Source organism: Schistocerca nitens, chromosome 5 (assembly GCF_023898315.1).
Source record: "Schistocerca nitens isolate TAMUIC-IGC-003100 chromosome 5, iqSchNite1.1, whole genome shotgun sequence".
Taxonomy (NCBI): domain Eukaryota; kingdom Metazoa; phylum Arthropoda; class Insecta; order Orthoptera; family Acrididae; genus Schistocerca; species Schistocerca nitens.
This window is the reverse complement of record NC_064618.1, coordinates 395,740,204-395,760,949: the sequence shown is the minus strand read 5'-3', so window position 1 is coordinate 395,760,949 and position 20,746 is coordinate 395,740,204. Positions and strand designations below refer to the sequence as shown.

The following is a 20,746-nucleotide window of genomic DNA, read 5'->3' as shown; positions in this document are numbered from 1 at the left end:
TCTCAACGATGCGTACGACGACACCACCGTTGCAACCACAACAGAGGGGCAGCTGTGCAGAGGCGAGGCAGACTCGTGGTTCCTGAAGAGAGGCAACAGCGTGTGATTGAGTGATTTAGTCTTGTAACATTAGCCTTGCTATGTAGTACTGTGAATGACTGGAAGCAACAGAAAACTACAGCTTTAATTTTTCCGTAGTACATGCATCTCTACTGTATGGCTTATGTCAGCATCCTCCTGGGTAAAATATTCTAGAGGTGGATACGTTGATAGATATAGTGGGAAGTAATGAAGTGTGGTGGTCGGAAGGAAAGGACTTCACATCAGATGAGTATAGGATTATAAATATACAATAGAACCGTTATAATGCAGAAATAGGTCTGACGGTTAATAAGAAAATAGGAATGCGGTTAAGCTCCTATGAACAGCATGGTGAACGCCTCCACGGAGCCGAAACAAATATGAAACCATCAATAACGGTAATCGTAAAAGTCGTATGTCAGTTAGCTCCGGTGATGAAGAGATTGAAGCACTCTATGTTGAGATTAAAGAAGTTATTTAGATAGTTGAAGAAAACAAAAATGTTTCATGGGAGACTGAATTCGATAGTTGCAAAAGAAAGTAAAAAAAATAGTAATAGGACTGGGGAAAGGCATGAAGGCGGTAGCATCCTGGCAGTATTTTGCACAATACATAATTTAATCACGGCCCAGTAGATACTTCTCAACAACGTACGAGATACTGAGTTAAAATAACGAAAGAAAGAACATAAAAATGCAAAAAATAAAGCTGGGAAAATGGATTAAAGACTTCTCAAAAGCCGGCCGAAGTGGCCTTGCGGTTCTAGGCGCTGCAGTCTGGAACCGCGAGACCGCTACGGTCGCAGGTTCGAATCCTGCCTCGGGCATGGATGTGTGTGATGTCCCTAGGTTAGTTAGGTTTAACTAGTTCTAAGTTCTAGGGGACTAATGACCTTAGAAGTTGAGTCCCATAGTGCTCAGAGCCATTTGAACCAACTTCTCAAAAATGACTGAAAGAAACTGCAAAATGGCTGGGAAGATGTAGCTAGAGAACAAATACAAGGCTGTAGAAGCACATATGACAAATGGATGTTGCCTATACGTAAATGAGACCTTTAGAGAAGAGATAACAAGCCGTATAAACATCAAGAGATCGACGGCATGTCAGTACCAAGCAAAGAAGAGAAAAGCATGAATATACAGAAGTATTATGCAAGAAAAATGAAGACAATATTCTAGAAATAGAAGAGGAATACGTGAAGATGGGCTGGGAGACTGATACTGCGAGAATTATTTCACAGAGCACTGAAAGGACCGAGTCGAAACAAGGCTCTTACATTAGATTCATTCAAGGCCTTGGGAGAACCAGCCACGTCGAAATACTCCGCCTTGTGTGTAATATACATGAAATACCCTAAAACTTCGTGATAATATAATAATTGCAATTTAAAAAACGACAGGTGCTGATATTCATGTCGGGTCGCCAACCGGAACATAACATCTTGACACAAAATTTCGGCGGTCCATCTGGCCGCCATCTTCATGCCAGTAAGCCGTCGCACAAACTCGCCGGAACTGAAATCAAACACGCCGCAGCGACTCTTTATACACCGCCTGTAGGTCCACCGCGCGTGCGCAAACATAACTGTCCCCGAGAGCGAGGCACACCAGCACACCGGTGGTGAAAACTTGCGGAAACGATAAATTGATATCAGACACTACTGAAAGCTTTTGATGGTTGAAACAAAGACCGTTGTTTTTTAATGTCAAACATAACAGGGTTCCAACTGTTACTTAAAGGATACCCTTTATCTCTGTTTATAATATTGTCAGATAGCCGGATTTCAGTGGCTTCTTTCAGTGCACAGTCCCAATACCGCGACGCAGGGCAACCACTTGTGTCTCATCGTACATTTTATGTTCTTCAGTAAGACAATGCTCCGCAATCGCAAATTTTTCTGCGATGGTGCTCCACACATCGATCCTGGACCTTACGAATCGCTTGTCCGCTTTTCCGCAATGGCAGGGAATTTTGTAGATATCGTGGTTCCTCAAACCCGAATCATCCTTCACTGAGCCTAGCAGAGCTGTAGTCTTAGTTTGTCTAAGGTACACAAGCAAGGGGTTCCACCAATTTGGGCGATCCGTCTTATAACTTGACCAAGTATTTAGCATCCATTCTCAGCCCCCATGTCGGAAAATGCGAACATAATTTTTCTAATTCTCTGGATTTTATTCAGCGTTTGAAGACTTCTTGTCTCAGTCCTACGGATTTGCTCGCTAGTTTTTATGTTGTGTTTCTTTTTAACACAGTTCCTGTTGAAGATTCTTTGCTGTTAATTGGTGAAAAATCGGACGAAGAAACAACTAAGCTTTGTCGACATATTTTTTATTTGATATAAAACTTTGAACAAACTGACTGTGTGACTATGGCGAGTACACTATAGTAGCCAATTTGCTTCTGGAACATTTTGAGAACACGGCACCGAAGACGGCGTTCTTAACACCAACTTGTTTTTGGAGATACGTTGACTACGCGTTTGTGGTATGGCCACGTGAGAGAAATGTTCTGGGTCGTTTCTTAGATTTTTTAATTTCCTGCATCGCCATATTAAGTACACGATGGAAGCTAAAAAGGATTGAAAACTTCCGTTTTTAGATGTCTTGGTCTACAGGAGGGATGATGGGACATTAGGACGCAGTGTTTATTGTAAGCCCACGAATATGGACAGATATCTTCACGCACCAAGTTATCGTCCATAGTACCAACGCCATGAGGTCCTACGTACATTGGTAAAATGAGCTTATGCCATCTCAGATGCAGGTAGTTTGACACAAGAACTGGATCTTTTAAAAGCTCTGTTCAAGCAGAATGGTTATGCCGACAGTCAGATTCGTCGTGCTTTACAGACTGGACCTTCGCGGGCATTTCTACCTTTCGCAAGAAGCATATCTTAAAAAATAGGAAGAATTTTAAAGAGGTTTGATATTAAAAGTGTGTTCCGTCCACCAACTAAGACTAGAGCTTTGCTGGGCTCAGTGAGGGATGATTTGGGTTTGAGGGAGCCCGGTGTTTACAAAACTCCCTGCCATTGCAGAAAAGCCTATATTGGACAAACAATTCGTACGCGTTTTTCAGGCCAGAAAAATTTGCGGTTGCGGAACATTGTCTTACTGAAGAATATAAAATGTTGTACTATGAGACACAAATGGTTGTCCTTGGGTCGCGTTGTTGGGACTGTGTAGTGAATGAAGCTATTGAAATCCGGCTGTCTGACAATATTACAAAAGGGATCATGGGGCATCCTTTAAGTAAGAGTTGTAACCCTGTTTTCTTTGACATTAAAAAACAACGGCCTTTGTTTCGGTCATCAAAAGCTGTCAGTAGTGTTTGACATCGATTTATTGTTTCCGCGAGTTTCACCACCGGTGTGTTGGTGTGCCTTGTACTAGAGAGCAGTTATATTTGCTCACGCGCGGTGGACCTACAGGCGTTGTATAAAGCACCTGCCGCGGAGTGTTTGATTTCAGTTCCGGCGAGTTAGTGCGACGGCTTACTGACCTGAATATGACGGCCAAGTGGATGGCGAAATATTGTGTCAAGATGACGTTATGTTCCGGCTGGAGACCCGACGTGAATATCATCAATTGCTAAATTGCTACGCCAGGGAAGTTTACGAAGCCACATCAAGACAGGTTCTGATAGGTATGGATATCATGAGACGAATTGCTTATAGAAGAATGGGGAAAAGGTAGAAGCTGACCTTGAAGATCGTTTTGGGTTCCTGGAAATGTAGGAAAACGAGTCGCAAAATCGACCCTACCATTTATCTTAGAAGACTGGAGAAACCCAATTTTAGAGCATTTGTAGATTCAGAGGTCATGAGGCACGGCTGCTGTATATAGAAATGCCAACAAGTAGTAGCAGTTCCGAAAAAGTAGTCGAAAGAAGAACCTTTCCTGAAGATAGCATTAGAATTTTTAATCTCTTACTGGCGAAGGGAAACTGGGAAAGCATCGCCACTCAGAACAATGTTGATAGCATGTACATGAATTTTCAGAGCATCTTTCTTCACTATTTTAATGTAGCATTTCCAAAAGTAGTTGAAAATTGAACGTTCTTCGGTGCGGCCCTGAGTGCGATATATCGCTGCCAGTAGTGTTCCACTAAGGGCGGCGCCACCTCCCGGTCTTGGAGAGCAGCATCCGTGATGGGTGCCGCATGAGCCGTGTACTGAACCGTGCCCTATACAGCACGTCGATTTGCAGCCTGGCGTTAGTTCTCAGCGGGACTCATCAGCAGAAGCAGCATTCTCCTGAAGATGGCGACGAGCTGGATCGCCGAAATATCGAGTCAAGTTGATTTTAGGATCCGGCAGCAAACCCGAAGAGACTTTCAAAGACACCTCCCCGTACCAGGTTCATAACTGCAGGCTTCTTTTCACTCAGTATAAGGCATGGTTACCTTCCAGGTTGCAGGTGTTACGCCACACTCACACAATTGTGTGACTGAAGTTTGTTACAACCCAGTAGAACTGATGGGGCAATAAAGAAATGAAAGAAAAGGTTTATTTTCAGGTAGTTTTGTTTTCATTTTCTGTAAATATTGCTAGATGTTAGGGAAAACTGCAACATCAAGAATGATACGTACGACTTAAAGGGACGTTTTTGGCACATCAAAAGACAAAAAGGATGAGGACTACCGAACTGTACTTTGTCTTTGACTGAGCATTTGGCATAATTCGAAGCAGCTACGTCTTTGATCGACTGTTAACATTGTGACACGGAAGCAAATTCGTCTTGATATATTCCTGGCGAATCTCCACCACTGCAGTTTGTACGCGGACTCACAAAGTTCTCTTTGGGTAGTTGCTGGATGATGTTGTTGAATAAGTTATATATGACATGTTAGATGGTCGACATGTCGGTGAACGTACAGACCATATACACTCCTGGAAATGGAAAAAAGAACACATTGACACCGGTGTGTCAGACCCACCATACTTGCTCCGGACACTGCGAGAGGGCTGTACAAGCAATGATCACACGCACGGCACAGCGGACACACCAGGAACCGTGGTGTTGGCCGTCGAATGGCGCTAGCTGCGCAGCATTTGTGCACCGCCGCCGTCAGTGTCAGCCAGTTTGCCGTGGCATACGGAGCTCCATCGCAGTCTTTAACACTGGTAGCATGCCGCGACAGCGTGGACGTGAACCGTATGTGCAGTGGACGGACTTTGAGCGAGGGCGTATAGTGGGCATGCGGGAGGCCGGGTGGACGTACTGCCGAATTGCTCAACACGTGGGGCGTGAGGTCTCCACAGTACATCGATGTTGTCGCCAGTGGTCGGCGGAAGGTGCACGTGCCCGTCGACCTGGGACCGGACCGCAGCGACGCACGGATGCACGCCAAGACCGTAGGATCCTACGCAGTGCCGTAGGGGACCGCACCGCCACTTCCCAGCAAATTAGGGACACTGTTGCTCCTGGGGTATCGGTGAGGACCATTCGCAACCGTCTCCATGAAGCTGGGCTACGGTCCCGCACACCGTTAGGCCGTCTTCCGCTCACGCCCCAACATCGTGCAGCCCGCCTCCAGTGGTGTCGCGACAGGCGTGAATGGAGGGACGAATGGAGACGTGTCGTCTTCAGCGATGAGAGTCGCTTCTGCCTTGGTGCCAATGATGGTCGTATGCGTGTTTGGCGCCGTGCAGGTGAGCGCCACAATCAGGACTGCATACGACCGAGGCACACAGGGCCAACACCCGGCATCATGGTGTGGGGAGCGATCTCCTACACTGGCCGTACACCACTGGTGATCGTCGAGGGGACACTGAATAGTGCACGGTACATCCAAACCGTCATCGAACCCATCGTTCTACCATTCCTAGACCGGCAAGGGAACTTGCTGTTCCAACAGGACAATGCACGTCCGCATGTATCCCGTGCCACCCAACGTGCTCTAGAAGGTGTAAGTCAACTACCCTGGCCAGCAAGATCTCCGGATCTGTCCCCCATTGAGCATGTTTGGGACTGGATGAAGCGTCGTCTCACGCGGTCTGCACGTCCACCACGAACGCTGGTCCAACTGAGGCGCCAGGTGGAAATGGCATGGCAAGCCGTTCCACAGGACTACATCCAGCATCTCTACGATCGTCTCCATGGGAGAATAGCAGCCTGCATTGCTGCGAAAGGTGGATATACACTGTACTAGTGCCGACATTGTGCATGCTCTGTTGCCTGTGTCTATGTGCCTGTGGTTCTGTCAGTGTGATCATGTGATGTATATGACCCCAGGAATGTGTCAATAAAGTTTCCCCTTCCTGGGACAATGAATTCACGGTGTTCTTATTTCAATTTCCAGGAGTGTAAACAGTCGTACCTATACTACTTCGAAGAAGGCATGTACATTCCCCTCCACTTGCTGGTGGACATTGTCTTGCTGAAGCAATCCATCTGCAGAGTCCTAAACAACCAACGACACAGGACATACCAGATATTAAACTGATAAGAACAGATTTTTTGGTATAGAATCAATGTTTAAAAGCTGTGAAGGAAAATGTATGAAAAGGTCACACATAAAAAGTAGCTCGTGCCTTCTGCTGCTGGAGGCCGGCAGCTGGCAAGTGGCCAAAGCTTGCGCCGGAATGGCACTGCGGTCGGGTGGATTGGCCCGCACAGTAGCTCGCAGCAGCCACCATTGCCAAGAGATTTAACTCCAAAAGCCAGTTAATTATGGAATACGTAACAATTATGCCTCTGGTGTGCGCTGCTTAAACCATTTAAATTATATGGAAATGACGAGTGGTAGTGGTAGTGATGTTCAGTGCCAATGGGGCACTGTTAAGTGGGGCGTCCCCCAAGGGTCGGTGCTGGGGCCACTGCTGTCTCTTATTTATATAAATGATATGCCTTCTAGTATTAAAGGTGAATCAAAAATATTTCTGTTTGCTGATGACATCAGCTTGGTAGTGAAGGATCTTGTGTGTAATATTGAAACAGTATCAAATAATGTAGTTCATGAAATAAGTTCGTGGCTTGTGGAAAATAATTTAATGCTAAATCACAGTAAGACTCAGTTTTTACAGTTTCTAACTCACAATTCAACAAGAACCGATATTTTGATCAGACAGAATGGGCATATTATAAGCGAGACGGAACAGTTCAAGTTCCTAGGCGTTTGGATAGATAGTAAGCTGTTGTGGAAAGCCCATGTCCAGGATCTTGTTCAGAAACTAAATGCTGCTTTATTTACCATTAGAACAGTATCTGAAATAAGTGACACTTCGACACGAAAAGTAGTCTACTTCGCATATTTTCATACACTTATGTCGTATGGTATTACTTTTTGGGGTAATTCTTCTGATTCAAAAATGGTATTTTTGGCTCAAAAACGGGCTGTTCGAGCTATATGTGGTGTAAGTTCGAGAACCTCGTGTCGAACCCCTATTCAATAGTCTGGGAATCCTGACATTGCCCTCACAGTATATATTTTCTTTAATGTCGTTTGTTGTTAGCAATATTAGCCTATTCCCAAGAGTTAGCAGCTTTCATTCAGTTAATACTAGGCAGAAATCAAATCTGCATGTGGAATACACTTCCTTGACTCTTGTGCAGAAAGGAGTGCAGTATTCTGCTGCATCCATTTTCAATAAGCTACCACAAGAACTCAAAAATCTTAGCAGTAGCCCAAACTCTTTTAAGTCTAAACTGAAGAGCTTCCTCATGGCTCACTCCTTCTATTCTGTCGAGGAGCTCCTGGAAGAGCTAAAAATTAAGCAAATTCCAGTGTTACATTTAAACTAACGACTTATCGCCTGAATATGTTTTTTATATTTCATGTTATCTGTTTCTACTATCGTGTTATAATTCCATGTATTGACTCGTTCCATGACCATGGAGTCTTCTCCTTAATTTGGTCCCACGGAACAATAAATAAATAAATAAAAAATTAACCAAACGCTGTTCTCCAAATTTTAGTCATGATTCTATGCACTGGCCCGCAGACGAAATTACCGCTATGCCAGACGAGTTGTCCGGCGGTATATACTTCGAGGAGAACACGGAAAGTGCCAGATTTCCCAGGAACTTCGATCTCTAGGGGCCCTACGAACTTCCCTCACCGATTTGATTCATATTGACAGGCTGCGTAGGGCATGACTAGAACTTCAACGTACACTCCTGGAAATTGAAATAAGAACACCGTGAATTCATTGTCCCAGGAAGGGGAAACTTTATTGACACATTCCTGGGGTCAGATACATCACATGATCACACTGACAGAACCACAGGCACATAGACACAGGCAACAGAGCATGCACAATGTCGGCACTAGTACAGTTATATCCACCTTTCGCAGCAATGCAGGCTGCTATTCTCCCATGGAGACGATCGTAGAGATGCTGGATGTAGTCCTGTGGAACGGCTTGCCATGCCATTTCCACCTGGCGCCTCAGTTGGACCAGCGTTCGTGCTGGACGTGCAGACCACGTGAGACGACGCTTCATCCAGTCCCAAACATGCTCAATGGGGGACAGATCCGGAGATCTTGCTGGCCAGGGTAGTTGACTTACACCTTCTAGAGCACGTTGGGTGGCGCGGGATACATGCGGACGTGCATTGTCCTGTTGGAACAGCAGGTTCCCTTGCCGGTCTAGGAATGGTAGAACGATGGGTTCGATGACGGTTTGGATGTACCGTGCACTATTCAGTGTCCCCTCGACGATCACCAGTGGTGTACGGCCAGTGTAGGAGATCGCTCCCCACACCATGATGCCGGGTGTTGGCCCTGTGTGCCTCGGTCGTATGCAGTCCTGATTGTGGCGCTCACCTGCACGGCGCCAAACACGCATACGACCATCATTGGCACCAAGGCAGAAGCGACTCTCATCGTTGAAGACGACACGTCTCCATTCGTCCCTCCATTCACGCCTGTCGCGACACCACTGGAGGCGGGCTGCACGATGTTGGGGCGTGAGCGGAAGACGGCCTAACGGTGTGCGGGACCGTAGCCCAGCTTCATGGAGACGGTTGCGAATGGTCCTCGCCGATACCCCAGGAGCAACAGTGTCCCTAATTTGCTGGGAAGTGGCGGTGCGGTCCCCTACGGCACTGCGTAGGATCCTACGGTCTTGGCGTGCATCCGTGCGTCGCTGCGGTCCGGTCCCAGGTCGACGGGCACGTGCACCTTCCGCCGACCACTGGCGACAACATCGATGTACTGTGAAGACCTCACGCTCCACGTGTTGAGCAATTGGGCGATACGTCCACCCGGCCTCCCACATGCCCACTATACGCCCTCGCTCAAAGTCCGTCAACTGCACATTCGGTTCACGTCCACGCTGTCGCGGCATGCTACCAGTGTTAAAGACTGCGATGGAGCTCCGTATGCCACGGCAAACTGGCTGACACTGACGGCGGCGGTGCACAAATGCTGCGCAGCTAGCGCCATTCGACGGCCAACACCGCGGTTCCTGGTGTGTCCGCTGTGCCGTGCGTGTGATCATTGCTTGTACAGCCCTCTCGGAGTGTCCGGAGCAAGTATGGTGGGTCTGACACATCGGTGTCAATGTGTTCTTTTTTCCATTTCCAGGAGTGTATGTAAATAGCAGAACGTTACTCTGAACTGCTTTCGATAAAAATCGAGTTTGAATATTTTACACGTTCCTACGTACTTCACATGATAGCTACTAAACAAGGATTCTGCAGCCAAGCGAGTAAGCGCTTAGTTTCGTAAGCGCGAGGTCTGTGGATCGAATCTCGCTTCCGATAGTGTCTCTCTCTCTCTCTCTCTCTCCCCTTCTTCTCTTTTTTTCTGTACGTAACTATAATGACAGATATGCGTGGTACGCTGCGAAATTGTGTGATGACTGAGAACCGCTTGCGTAGATAACCTAAGTTTGTTTCGCAGTTGACACACTGGATAAAACCATGGACATGCAAAGATTCAATGTTCGATACAAGCGCTGTACGTCGCAGTAATTATTGTTTCCCACGTTTCCAAGATCATTATCATCCTGATTCGTACAGTGCTCCATAGATTACACATTATAGTTGCCACAAATGTACTTTACTGGCCATTAAAATTGCTACACCACGAAGATGACGTGCTACAGACGCGAAATTTAACCGACAGGAAGAAGATGCTGTGATATGCAAATGATTAGCTTTTCAGAGCAGTCACACAAGGTTGATGCCGGTGGCGATATCTACAACGTGCTGACATGAGGAAAGTTTCGAACCGATTTCTCATACACAAACAGCAGTTGACCGCCTTTGCCCGGTGAAACGTTGTTGTGATGCCTCGTGTAAGGAGGAGAAATGCGTACCATCACGTTTCCGACATTGATAAAGGTCGGATTGTAGCCTATAGAAATTTTGGTTCATCGTATCGCAACATTGCTGCTCGCATTGGTCGAGATCCAATGACTGTTAGCAGAATATGGAATCGGTGGGTTCAAGAGGGTAATACGGAACGCCGTGCTGGATCCCAACGGCCTCGTATCACTAGCAGTCGAGATGACAGGCATCTTATCCTCATGGATGTTACGGATCGATCCCTGAGTCAAAAGATGGGGTCGTTTGCAAGACAACGATCATCTGCACGAACAGTTCGACGTAGTTTGCAGCAGTATGCACTATCAGCTCGGAGACCATGCCTGCGGTTACCTTTGACGCTGCATCACAGACAGAAGCGCCTGCGATGGTGTACTCAACGACGACAAATCGTCATTTTTTCGGATGATTCCAGGTTCTGTTTACAGCATCATGATGGTCGCATCCGTGTTTGGTGACATCGCGGTGAACGCACATTTGGAAGCGTGTATTCGTCATCGCCATACTGGCGTATCACCCGGCGTGATGGTATGGGGTGCCATTGGTTAAACGTCTCGGTCACCTCTTGTTCGCATTGATGGCACTTTGAACAGTGGACGTTACATTTCAGATGTGTTACGAGCCGTGGCTCTACCCTTCATTCGATCCCTGAGATCTCTCACCAATTGAAAACGTTTGGTCAATGGTGGCCGAGCAAGTGGCTCGTCACAATACGCCAGTCACTACTCTTGATGAACTGTGGTATCGTGTTGAAGCTGTATGGGCAGCTGTACCTGTACACGCCATCCAAGCTCTGTTTGACTCAATGCCCATGCGGCTCAAGGCCGTTATTAGAGCCAGAGGTGGTTGTTCTGGGTACTGATTTCTCAGGATCTATGCACCGAAATTGCGTGATGATGTAATCACATGTCACTTTTAGTATAATATAGTTGTCCAATGAATACTCGTTTATCATCTGCATTTCTTCTTGGTGTAGTAATTTTAATGGCCAGTCGTGTAGATAAATTAAATAAAATGGCTAAATTCTGATTTGATTGAAAGTCTTATGTATCCACTTTTTCCCAATCTCATTACGAAAATATTTTCCCTTTTTTCAGGATAAAAATTATGAAAATAATAAATGAGAGATTCAGTGTGACGGTTTGCACAGTCGTAATAATTACGGGGGAAAATAACAAATGAGTGTAGGCAGAGATATTCGTTGCACGGTCCGCGCTTAACACCCTCGGATGCGGACTTTTAGAGTAGTATCGATCATACAAAATATACAAACGCTTATACAATTTTCGAACTAAATTTTCTCGAAAACGGTTGAGAGTTGCGTGCTTCTGTTGACATATACTAAAGTCGTAGTCGTGTCCTACACATCATGTCAATATGAATCAACTCGGTGAGGGGATTTTCGTACGGTCCGCTTGTGAGTAGAGGGGCCAAAATAAGCGAATGTCTAGGCTTATCCGTAGATACGCGTTCGTTTCTGAGAAAATGTCGTTAGAAATTTTCGAGGTACTTGATATGCCTTTTAGCACGCTTCTCATTCAGCCAAAGTGGCGGCATAGTTGCTAGCATCACAGCTTCACCCTTTTGCGCCCTGCATTCTAAACCTGATTTTTTAAAAATTTTTATTTTTTATTTTCCTTATTTTTTTCATTTAGCTACCGATGTCCGTAGAAGATTACTATACTTATCCGTAAAAGAATAAATGTACGAAAAAAATTTGAAATTGTTTTCACTGAAATTCATGTTGTGTGACCTGTTAATAATATTCGTGGTGTTGCTTACTTGATGTGGTGAAACGTCTTTCGATCTGCCAGCAAGTATACCCGTTTATTCGTGTAGCCTGCAGTCCATTCTGACCTGCTCAGCTGTTTCTGTCCTATTAACGGAATCAGCAAAGGAAACACATCATTCCAGAATTAGATATCGAAGCGAACAGACAGCAATGGACCATACACACACACTTTATATAATAAACTTATGACACTTCTTAGGAAACCCAGTTGTGATCCAACAATTATCATAACATTCTCGTATCCCCTTACTTGATAAGAAACATATGAGTAAATAAATGAAAAAAAACAATAATCGGGTTTGAACACTGGGCGCAAAATTGTGAAGCCGCGACGCTGTACAATGTGTCATCGCGTCAGTTGAACTTGGCGGCCCATAAGAGACATCTAAAGTGCATCAAAAATTTGACCGTCGTTTTCTCAGAAACGGTAGAGTATCTACAGATAATCCGAAGCACGTGTTCGCTTATTTTGACCCCTCTTCTTAAGTTTCTGGGAAACCGGGTTATGGCATTTGTGTTCTCCTCGTTAGTGCTACCCGTGCAAAGCCAGTGCAGGTCGCTTGCAAGTGTTACACTTATAACCTAACGCAGAAAGAAAGAAACCACAACTATTTAAGTCAAAAGGATTGTTTTTCTAATTCATCCACCTATATTTACTTTTCTATTTGCGAATTTTTGTAAACCGCGTCAACTGCTCACACACACACACACACACACACACACACACACACACAAAAGAAAAAATGGTTCAAATTGCTCTGAGCACTATGGGACTTCACATCTGAAGTCGTCAGTCCCCTAGAACTTAGAACTACTTAAACCTAACTAACCTAAGGGCATCACACACATCCATGCCCGAGGCAGGATTCGAAACTGCGACCGTAGCGGTCGCACGGTTCCAGACTGTAGCGCCTAGAACTGCTCGGCCACCCCGGCCGGCAGACATACAAACAGACATAAAGACATAAATATGTGCATTATGTAAGCGGTACCAGTACTTTTAATATACAAGGCACGTAGTAAGGCTGTGAGGTTATTAGATGTTGGCAATATTATGCTAATGCTTGAAATTTGGAAAACCACCGGCAACATGGGTGCAAAATTGTGAAGCCGTGGCGCTATCCACTGATGCAACACTTCAGTTGACGTTACCACCTCATAAAAGGCATCTAAACTGCGTCGAAAACGCTGATCGTAGTTTCGTCAGAAACTGCCGAGTATCTACGGATATTCTGAGACTCTTGTTCGTTAATTTTTGACCCCTCTTCCACTGAGCGAAGTTTCTGGGAAATTGAGTTATGGCATTTGCCGTGTTCTCCTTGTTAGTGCTTCCTGTACGAAGCCAGGCCAGATCGCTGGTAATTGTTATACTTCTAACCTGATGTAGCAAACATTATTTACATCTTTAACGACTATCAGACAATGTGTCCCTTACGTGTACAGACACTTGCCGAAGGATACGCCTGACTGGGGGGAAAGCGGGGTACTCGCCTTGGGCCAGCTGAAAGCCGATGCCGACTGCGACGACGCCGACGGCGAGGAACAGCGACGGGAGGTGGGCCATGGCGCGGCGCGGCGTGGCGAGCGAGTGAGACTGCGGAGGAACGCCTCAGCCGGCAGTGCTGACCGGTGTCTCCTGATAAAAGACGGCCGATAACGGCCTCCACCGGCTCTGCGCACACCTGCAACCTCTCTGATAGAGTTCGGAAGAGAGATACGAGCAGGTGGTGAGCTGTCAGCTGCACAAGCGGAGGCTGTCGTTTCTAAAGTAGTACCCGAAAATGTGTTTGCGTCACGGTCAATGAAAACATTACTTCGGAGCTCAGGCGTAAATAGGGCGGCCTCACCGGGTCCAGTGGAACTTTTATTATGACGCGGTTGGGCGGCTAAATTAAAACATGGTTTATTAAAAAAGGGTCTCACATATTCCTGCGGGTGGTAGTACTGGTCAAAACAGGAGAAAAATTCCGATAGTAGTGCATGCGAAAACCAATAATTGTTGGGATATGGGCCGTTTGTTTTGGTGACGTATTTTATTTACAGATGAAGTAGGATACACAAAAAAAGGCATAATAAATTAGTGGGTGGCTGTAATTAAAGTGCAGCTACTCACAGAGGTCCAGTGCGGGCTGTAATTATCGTATAGCAGCTAAACATGGCAGATGCAACCTTTGTGTCAGTTTTCTGACTGAACTGATGCGGCCCTCCACGATTTTTCTCCGGTGCCAACCTATTCATCTCAGAGAAGCAATTGAAAGCGACGGCCTCAACTATTAGCTGGATGTATTCGAATCTATCTCTTCCTCTACAGTTTTTACCCTTTACTGCGCCCTCTGGTACCATGGAGGTTACTGCCTGATATCTTTTCTTTCTAACATATGTCCTATCACCCCGTCCCTTCTTCTTGACAGTGTTTTCCATATATTCCCTTCTTCGCCGATTTTGCGGAGAAGCTCCTCCTCCTTTACTTTATCAGTCCACCTAATTTTCAACAGTCGTCTGTAGCACCACGTCTCAAATGCACCAATTCTCTTCTGTTGTGCTTTTTCTACAGTCCGTTTCTCACTATTATCCGATTCTACGCTCCAAACGTACAGTCTCAGAAATTTCTTGCTGAGATTAAGGGCTACGTTTGATATTAGCAGACTTCTCTCGGTCAGAAATGTCAATTTTGCCAGTACTATATTAGTTCCAATTAAGTTCAGCAGGTGCCAATCTGACGCTGTTTTCATATGTAATGGTGTATGACCGGACGTGGGCAGAAGAGGTGAAACAAGTGAGAAAGAGATACTGCTGATGTTATTATTAACCCCCCACTTACAAATTTGTGCAATATGACCACCGTAGACGTTGACGACATGCTGTACAGCGCCAGAATTGCAGCTGGTGGCCAAAATTGCAACTATTTATTGCAGCGTTAGCATACCTACCAAGTTTCGCTGCCATACTATAGTTACAGTCCACAATGGACCTCCGTGAGTAGTTGAACATAAATTACAACCACCCGGTACCACAATATGCCCGCGTGGGTACATGCAAATCTTTCACCAATCATGGAGGCGAGACATCAGGATCATTGGAGTATCAGTCTATCAGCAGGAATTGTCGACGACTGACTCGTACGGCCATACGCTTTTCCAAAAAGATTAACAGATGTTGCGCATCACCAATTTCTGTGCCATGAATGACTGGCGCTATTGGAAAATGTTACTGTTTCAGAAAGACAACAATTATGGATTAGGCACGACGGACCTTACCCACTTTCTAAGGCTCGTTCGACAGCTCTCGCTGAATGGGCAATGGATGAGTTGAGGAGGCTCAGTAATATGGACTGCTCGTCCATCGGCCTGAATCGATTGGATTTGTGCCTATGGGGACATTTAAAGACATTGGAATGTACTCAACTTCGTCAATGTGCAAAAGTTACAGGATCGTATGACCAATGAAAGTGACGCAGTCCGAATGGTGCCAGTAGCATGCGAGATACACTTCGAAGAAGGGCTGAAAGATGTTTCAGAATGCGTGGTTACCACACGCAGCACTCTACGTAAGAGAGAGATGGGAATGGAAGGACAGCTTGGCTCATATCTCAACAGGTATTGCATTCCAGACAGATCATTATAAAAATGTTTCTTCCAGTTTTGAGCACTACTGCCTCCTGTAGGATTATGTGACCCTTTTTTCAAAAACCCTGTATTTACCTTTATATTCTGTGAATCACTATAAAGAGCGTGACAGCAACTAATTTTATTTTGTATCACATGTTAAGATCAAAAGTACAGAGGCATATGAATAATCTGCAGTGTGTACAAAGGCCAAATGATAGCAATGGAGGTAGAAGACGAGAAAGATAGGTTCTAAATAATGTTTTAGAACAAGGTTCCACATCCTGATACTACTATTAAGTGACGTCATTTTTCCTTCATTAGGGTGTGGTTATCAAACAAAAGCCCATACCAAAATCAAGCCTAATTCAAGGCCTTAATAGGTGCATTATCAATACACTTACTAAAGGTTGATATTAGAAGCTCATGGATGATGTGGTGGTGGTGGATAGTGTTTAACGTCCCGTCGACAACGAGGTCATTAGAGACGGTCACGGATGAGATACTGCCTAGGTCCTAGAACGTCCTGGGATTCCCAAGTAGACTGTGTGAGTTTGGAGATTGTGGACTGAGTTAGTTGGTGGCTGCTGGTCAAGGATTTTGGTCGATTTGTTGCCCAAATGTGAGGACAAAAGGCTCATACTAAGTATACTGAAGTAAACCGAGTCTGAAAATAAAGAGCCGTGTTCGTGATTAAAAGTTCACGGGCAGTAGTTTACTGAGGCAAAAGTGTGTATATTCATGTGTTTTGAGCAATTTGACGATCGCAGAGTGTTACGCGAATGGAAATCATGAAATAGAAAACTAAATTCTACTGCGAGCGTATATAAAAGGTGTTTATCGGAAGAAATCTTGAACAATGACGTGTGAAGTAGCTAAATAATTTAAATATTCGTAAAATGAAATGGGTGAGAGAGACCAACTAACAAGGGTGATTAGTGAGGCTGAATTGATAGAGACTGCTGAGGGAAAAGGATAAAACGTGTTTACTTTGAGTAACTTATATGGTTCAAATGGCTCTGAGCACTATGGGACTTAACTTCTGAGGTCATCAGTCCCCTAGAACTTAGAACTACTTAAACCTAACTAACCTAAGGACATACGCACATCCATGCCCGAGGCAGGATTCGAACCTGTAGCGGCCGCGCGGTTCCAGACTGTAGCACCTAGAACCGCTCGGCCAATGTCTCTGGCACTATGGGACTTAACTGCTGAGGTCATCAGTTCCCCGCTCGGCCATCCCTGCCGGCTTTGGCGGTGGAAGGTGAAACAGAAAGGAAAAATGTTAGGGTCATAGCAAGAGGATAACACGTAAAACAGATAGCAAAAGATGTTGAATGTAGCGACACATAAAGGTGACAAGATTAGCACAAGATAGGAAACGATGGAGGATCTCGTCAAACCAGTCGCAAGATTGATAACGTAGAAAGTATGGACTGAGCGAGACCAAACCGGTTCAGAAACTACAATCTAATAAAAAAAAGCGCACCTCGAAGGAATTATCCGAATTTCGAATTGGATGGAAATCGTAGATGTGATGTACATGTAAACACAAACCTGTGATTGTAATTTTAGAGAATCCGGATGATTTATTCAAGAGAAAGAACTTCACAAATTGAGCAAGTCTGGTCCGTATGCAAGCAATTATTCGGCTTCGCATTGATTGACACAGTTGTTGGATGTCCACCTGAGGGATATATTGACAAACTGTGTACAATTGGCGCGTTAGATCGTCAAAATCCCCAGCTGGTTGGAGGGCCCTGCCCATAACACTCCGGACGTTCTCAATAGGGGAGAGATCTGGTAACCTTCCTGGCCAAGACAGGGTTTGGCAAGAGCGAAGAAAAGCAATTCAAACTCCTGCCGTGTGCAGTGGGGCATTATCTTGCTGAAGTGTATGCTCAGGATGGCTCGCCATGAAGGGCAATAAAATGGTGTGTAGAATATTGTCCATGTACCGTTATCCTGTAACGGTGTCGCGGATGACAACTAAATGGGTCCTGCTATGAAAAGATGGCACTCCAGATCATCACTCCTGGTTGTCGGGCTGTATGGCGGGCGATAATCAGGTTTGTATCCCGTCGCCGATATAGACATGTCTTTGGCGGTCGTCTGGACTCATCAGTGAAGGCAATTCTACTCCAGTCCTGAGATTTGTCTGGAGACGGCATGGATAGCGGTGGGATATAACCAGGAGTGATGGTCTGGAGTACCATTTCTTTTCATAGCAGGTCCGCTACGGCTGTAATCCGCGGCCTTACAGTACAGAGGTATTTCGACGAAATTTTAAGGCTCGTTTGGTTGCCCTTCATGGCAAGTCATTACGGGCTTACGTTTCGCCAAGATAATGCCCGCTCCCACACGGCGAGAGTTTCTAAAGCGTGTCTTTCTTGATCAGCAAGGTCGCCGTATTTCTCCAAATCGAGAACGTTTGGAGCACTGTGAGTAGGGCCGTCCAGTCATCCCGTAATTTTCACGATGTAACGCGCCAGTCAGACAGAATTTGGCCATATGTCCGTCAGGAGGAGTCGAGTCAGTAACTGGCTTTTTCGTTCGGTCGTCTGGAGACTGCGCAAAAAGATACGATTAAAAGTCTTGGGTCACGCCATGATTGTTCCCCACCACAAAAAGGCCAAAGACGCCGCATAATATTACTAGTGTGACGTTCATAGCCACTGCACAGTTTCTATTGAGTTGCCTGATTGTAATTTTCAAAATTAGTAGTGATAGAAAACTCAGCGTAGTTAGTCACCAGGCTGTCCGTGTTGAATAATACGTTGGGGTAAGACAGAGTGCCGGCCGCGGTGGTCTAGCGGTTCTGGCGCTGCAGTCCGGAACCGCGGGACTGCTACGGTCGCAGGTTCGAATCCTGCCTCGGGCATGGGTGTGTGTGATGTCCTTAGGTTTAAGTAGTTCTAAGTTCTAGGGGACTTATGACCTAAGATGTTGAGTCCCATAGTGCTCAGAGCCATTTGAACCATTTAAGACAGAGTGTGACCTCAGAAAACTCTTTGCTGCAGAGTGAATGACTGCCTGTCGTGGCCCGAAAATTGGCGTTCGGATAAAGAAAAAGCTCTTAAATAAGAATACGCTCGTATTCTTGGCTACAAGGACTGATGACACCCTACAATATTGCAACGCGTCGTTTTTGAACCAATAAACAACATTGTGCAGCCTGGACTGTTTCTTTTTATTATGAATCACATTATAAAGTTCCTGTACCACCGCGCCACAATGGACTGGTATAAATTTAAAACAACAGAAATCCCGCATTAAAAACATCAATACCAAGAGAGAAAGAGAGAGAGAGAGAGAGAGAGAGAGAGAGAGAGAGTCCTCCCCATATCGAAAAACATCTTCTACTAAAATAGTGATGATACTTCAGTTGTCCACTAACGATGAAAAACCTACAGCCAGTGAAAATGTAATATTAACATGAGGTGGAATGATTTTATATGGCGGAGCACATTAAAGAAAGAAAATTAAAGAGGAAAAATGATTCTACAAGCTATAGGAATTAACAGAAAAAAAAACTACTATTAGAAATGACAGAGGAACGCATATTTTTTCAGTTTATTATATCCATGTACTACTTTGTACCCACTTAATTATGACTTTTCATCTGTGCCTGTGGTGTCAGTTCTTCCTAACAGTATTTATTATTTATTATTTTTGATTTATTATTTATTTTTGTTTTTATATTAGCCAGGCACCTTAGAGTCATTGTCTTTGCTTTTTAAAGGAAAAAAAGATCGTTTGTTATTGACTGCTCTTCGCATGTCTTATAATTTTGTAGTTCTCTCTTTCATCCGTTAGTTCGACTATTTCTTCATGCAGAATTATTCATTCGTTTCTAACAACTAAAAAGGTCTCTTTAGCTTCAATTATGTGTCTCCTTGTTTTCATTCCTCTTTTTCTAAGCAATCGAAAATAATTGCCCTTACCTTCCGTTGACCACATTCTCAATGTGCCACTTAGTGCTACGGTTTTGCTTTTTCTTAGTGCTTTTGAGCTTTGCACTGAAGATTTAGTAGACGGTTTTCCGAGTGCAGACTTGTCACTTAGTACAGTCAATAGTCAACTATATAGTTGAAATTGCCATATAACTAGCTTGTAGTCATACCAAGGTCTTATACCATCATAAACATTTTTTCTAGTATATCTTTTCCGATTTCCTCCAAGAAAAAATTGTTGTAACAACCTGAGGCCTTCCCTAAAAAAGAATCTTTCCTATTCAGGGGGATATATTCCCTTCTATTTTACGACACAGGCAAGCAGAGAGGTAGACTGCTGTAGATTCTGAGCGATTTTCTTACACTGACTGACGAATGAACATAAGTTTACTAGGCAATCACATTTAAAACGGGAAGATATGGTAGCAGACCCGAATTAAATGTGGTTCGAATACCCCAGTTTCAGTACGGATTTCTGGAGATTTTTTTAGTGAAGCTTCTTCCTTATCCCCTCCAAATTACTCCCAAATACGGAGCCCTTCGGCCCCACTCGCACCTTGCTAAAATATGTCGGAAAAGATTTGAGCTCTACAACGTATCAGGATCTCAAATAACCCGCCACACACATTCGAGCGAGGAATGAAAAATGAAATAAAAAAGAAATCTTTGTTGTTGGAATTCTTTTAGAAAGAGAACTGTCAATTTTAACGCTAACATTAAGTTGTTAACAGACAGTTAACGAACCGCAGAACACTAGTACAGAAGTAGCGTACCGAGTAACTAAACAGTGCTATTTCTTGCTGAATATTACATTTCAAGACACACAGAAACCGTCTTTTACTAATAGCTGCTTAATTTAATGCCTGCTTCTCCGTCACGCTCATAGGTTTGCATAATGTTTTCTCGTCCATTTTGATGTGTGTTGTGGTTCCAGTGTCTGACATCTCTGCAGATGCCTTTGGCGCACACCCGCATCCGTTACTAGAGACCTTATCAGACACTGACATAGCGGACAGGTGGTCAGAATTACCAGTCGGCCTT

At 44.8% G+C, this 20,746-nt stretch overlaps 1 protein-coding gene across 1 annotated transcript in view; it reads right to left on the bottom strand.

The window, feature by feature from the left end:
* The window catches only part of LOC126259606 (multiple epidermal growth factor-like domains protein 10), a 151,919-nt gene extending 138,126 nt beyond the window's left edge, over positions 1-13,793 (bottom strand). Inside the window, exon 1 of the mRNA XM_049956517.1 lies at positions 13,639-13,793. Within this exon, the coding sequence (XP_049812474.1) occupies positions 13,639-13,711 (73 nt within the window). The 5' untranslated portion in view covers positions 13,712-13,793. The remainder of the gene's footprint in view (positions 1-13,638) is intronic.
* Between the last annotated feature and the right edge of the window lie 6,953 nt (positions 13,794-20,746).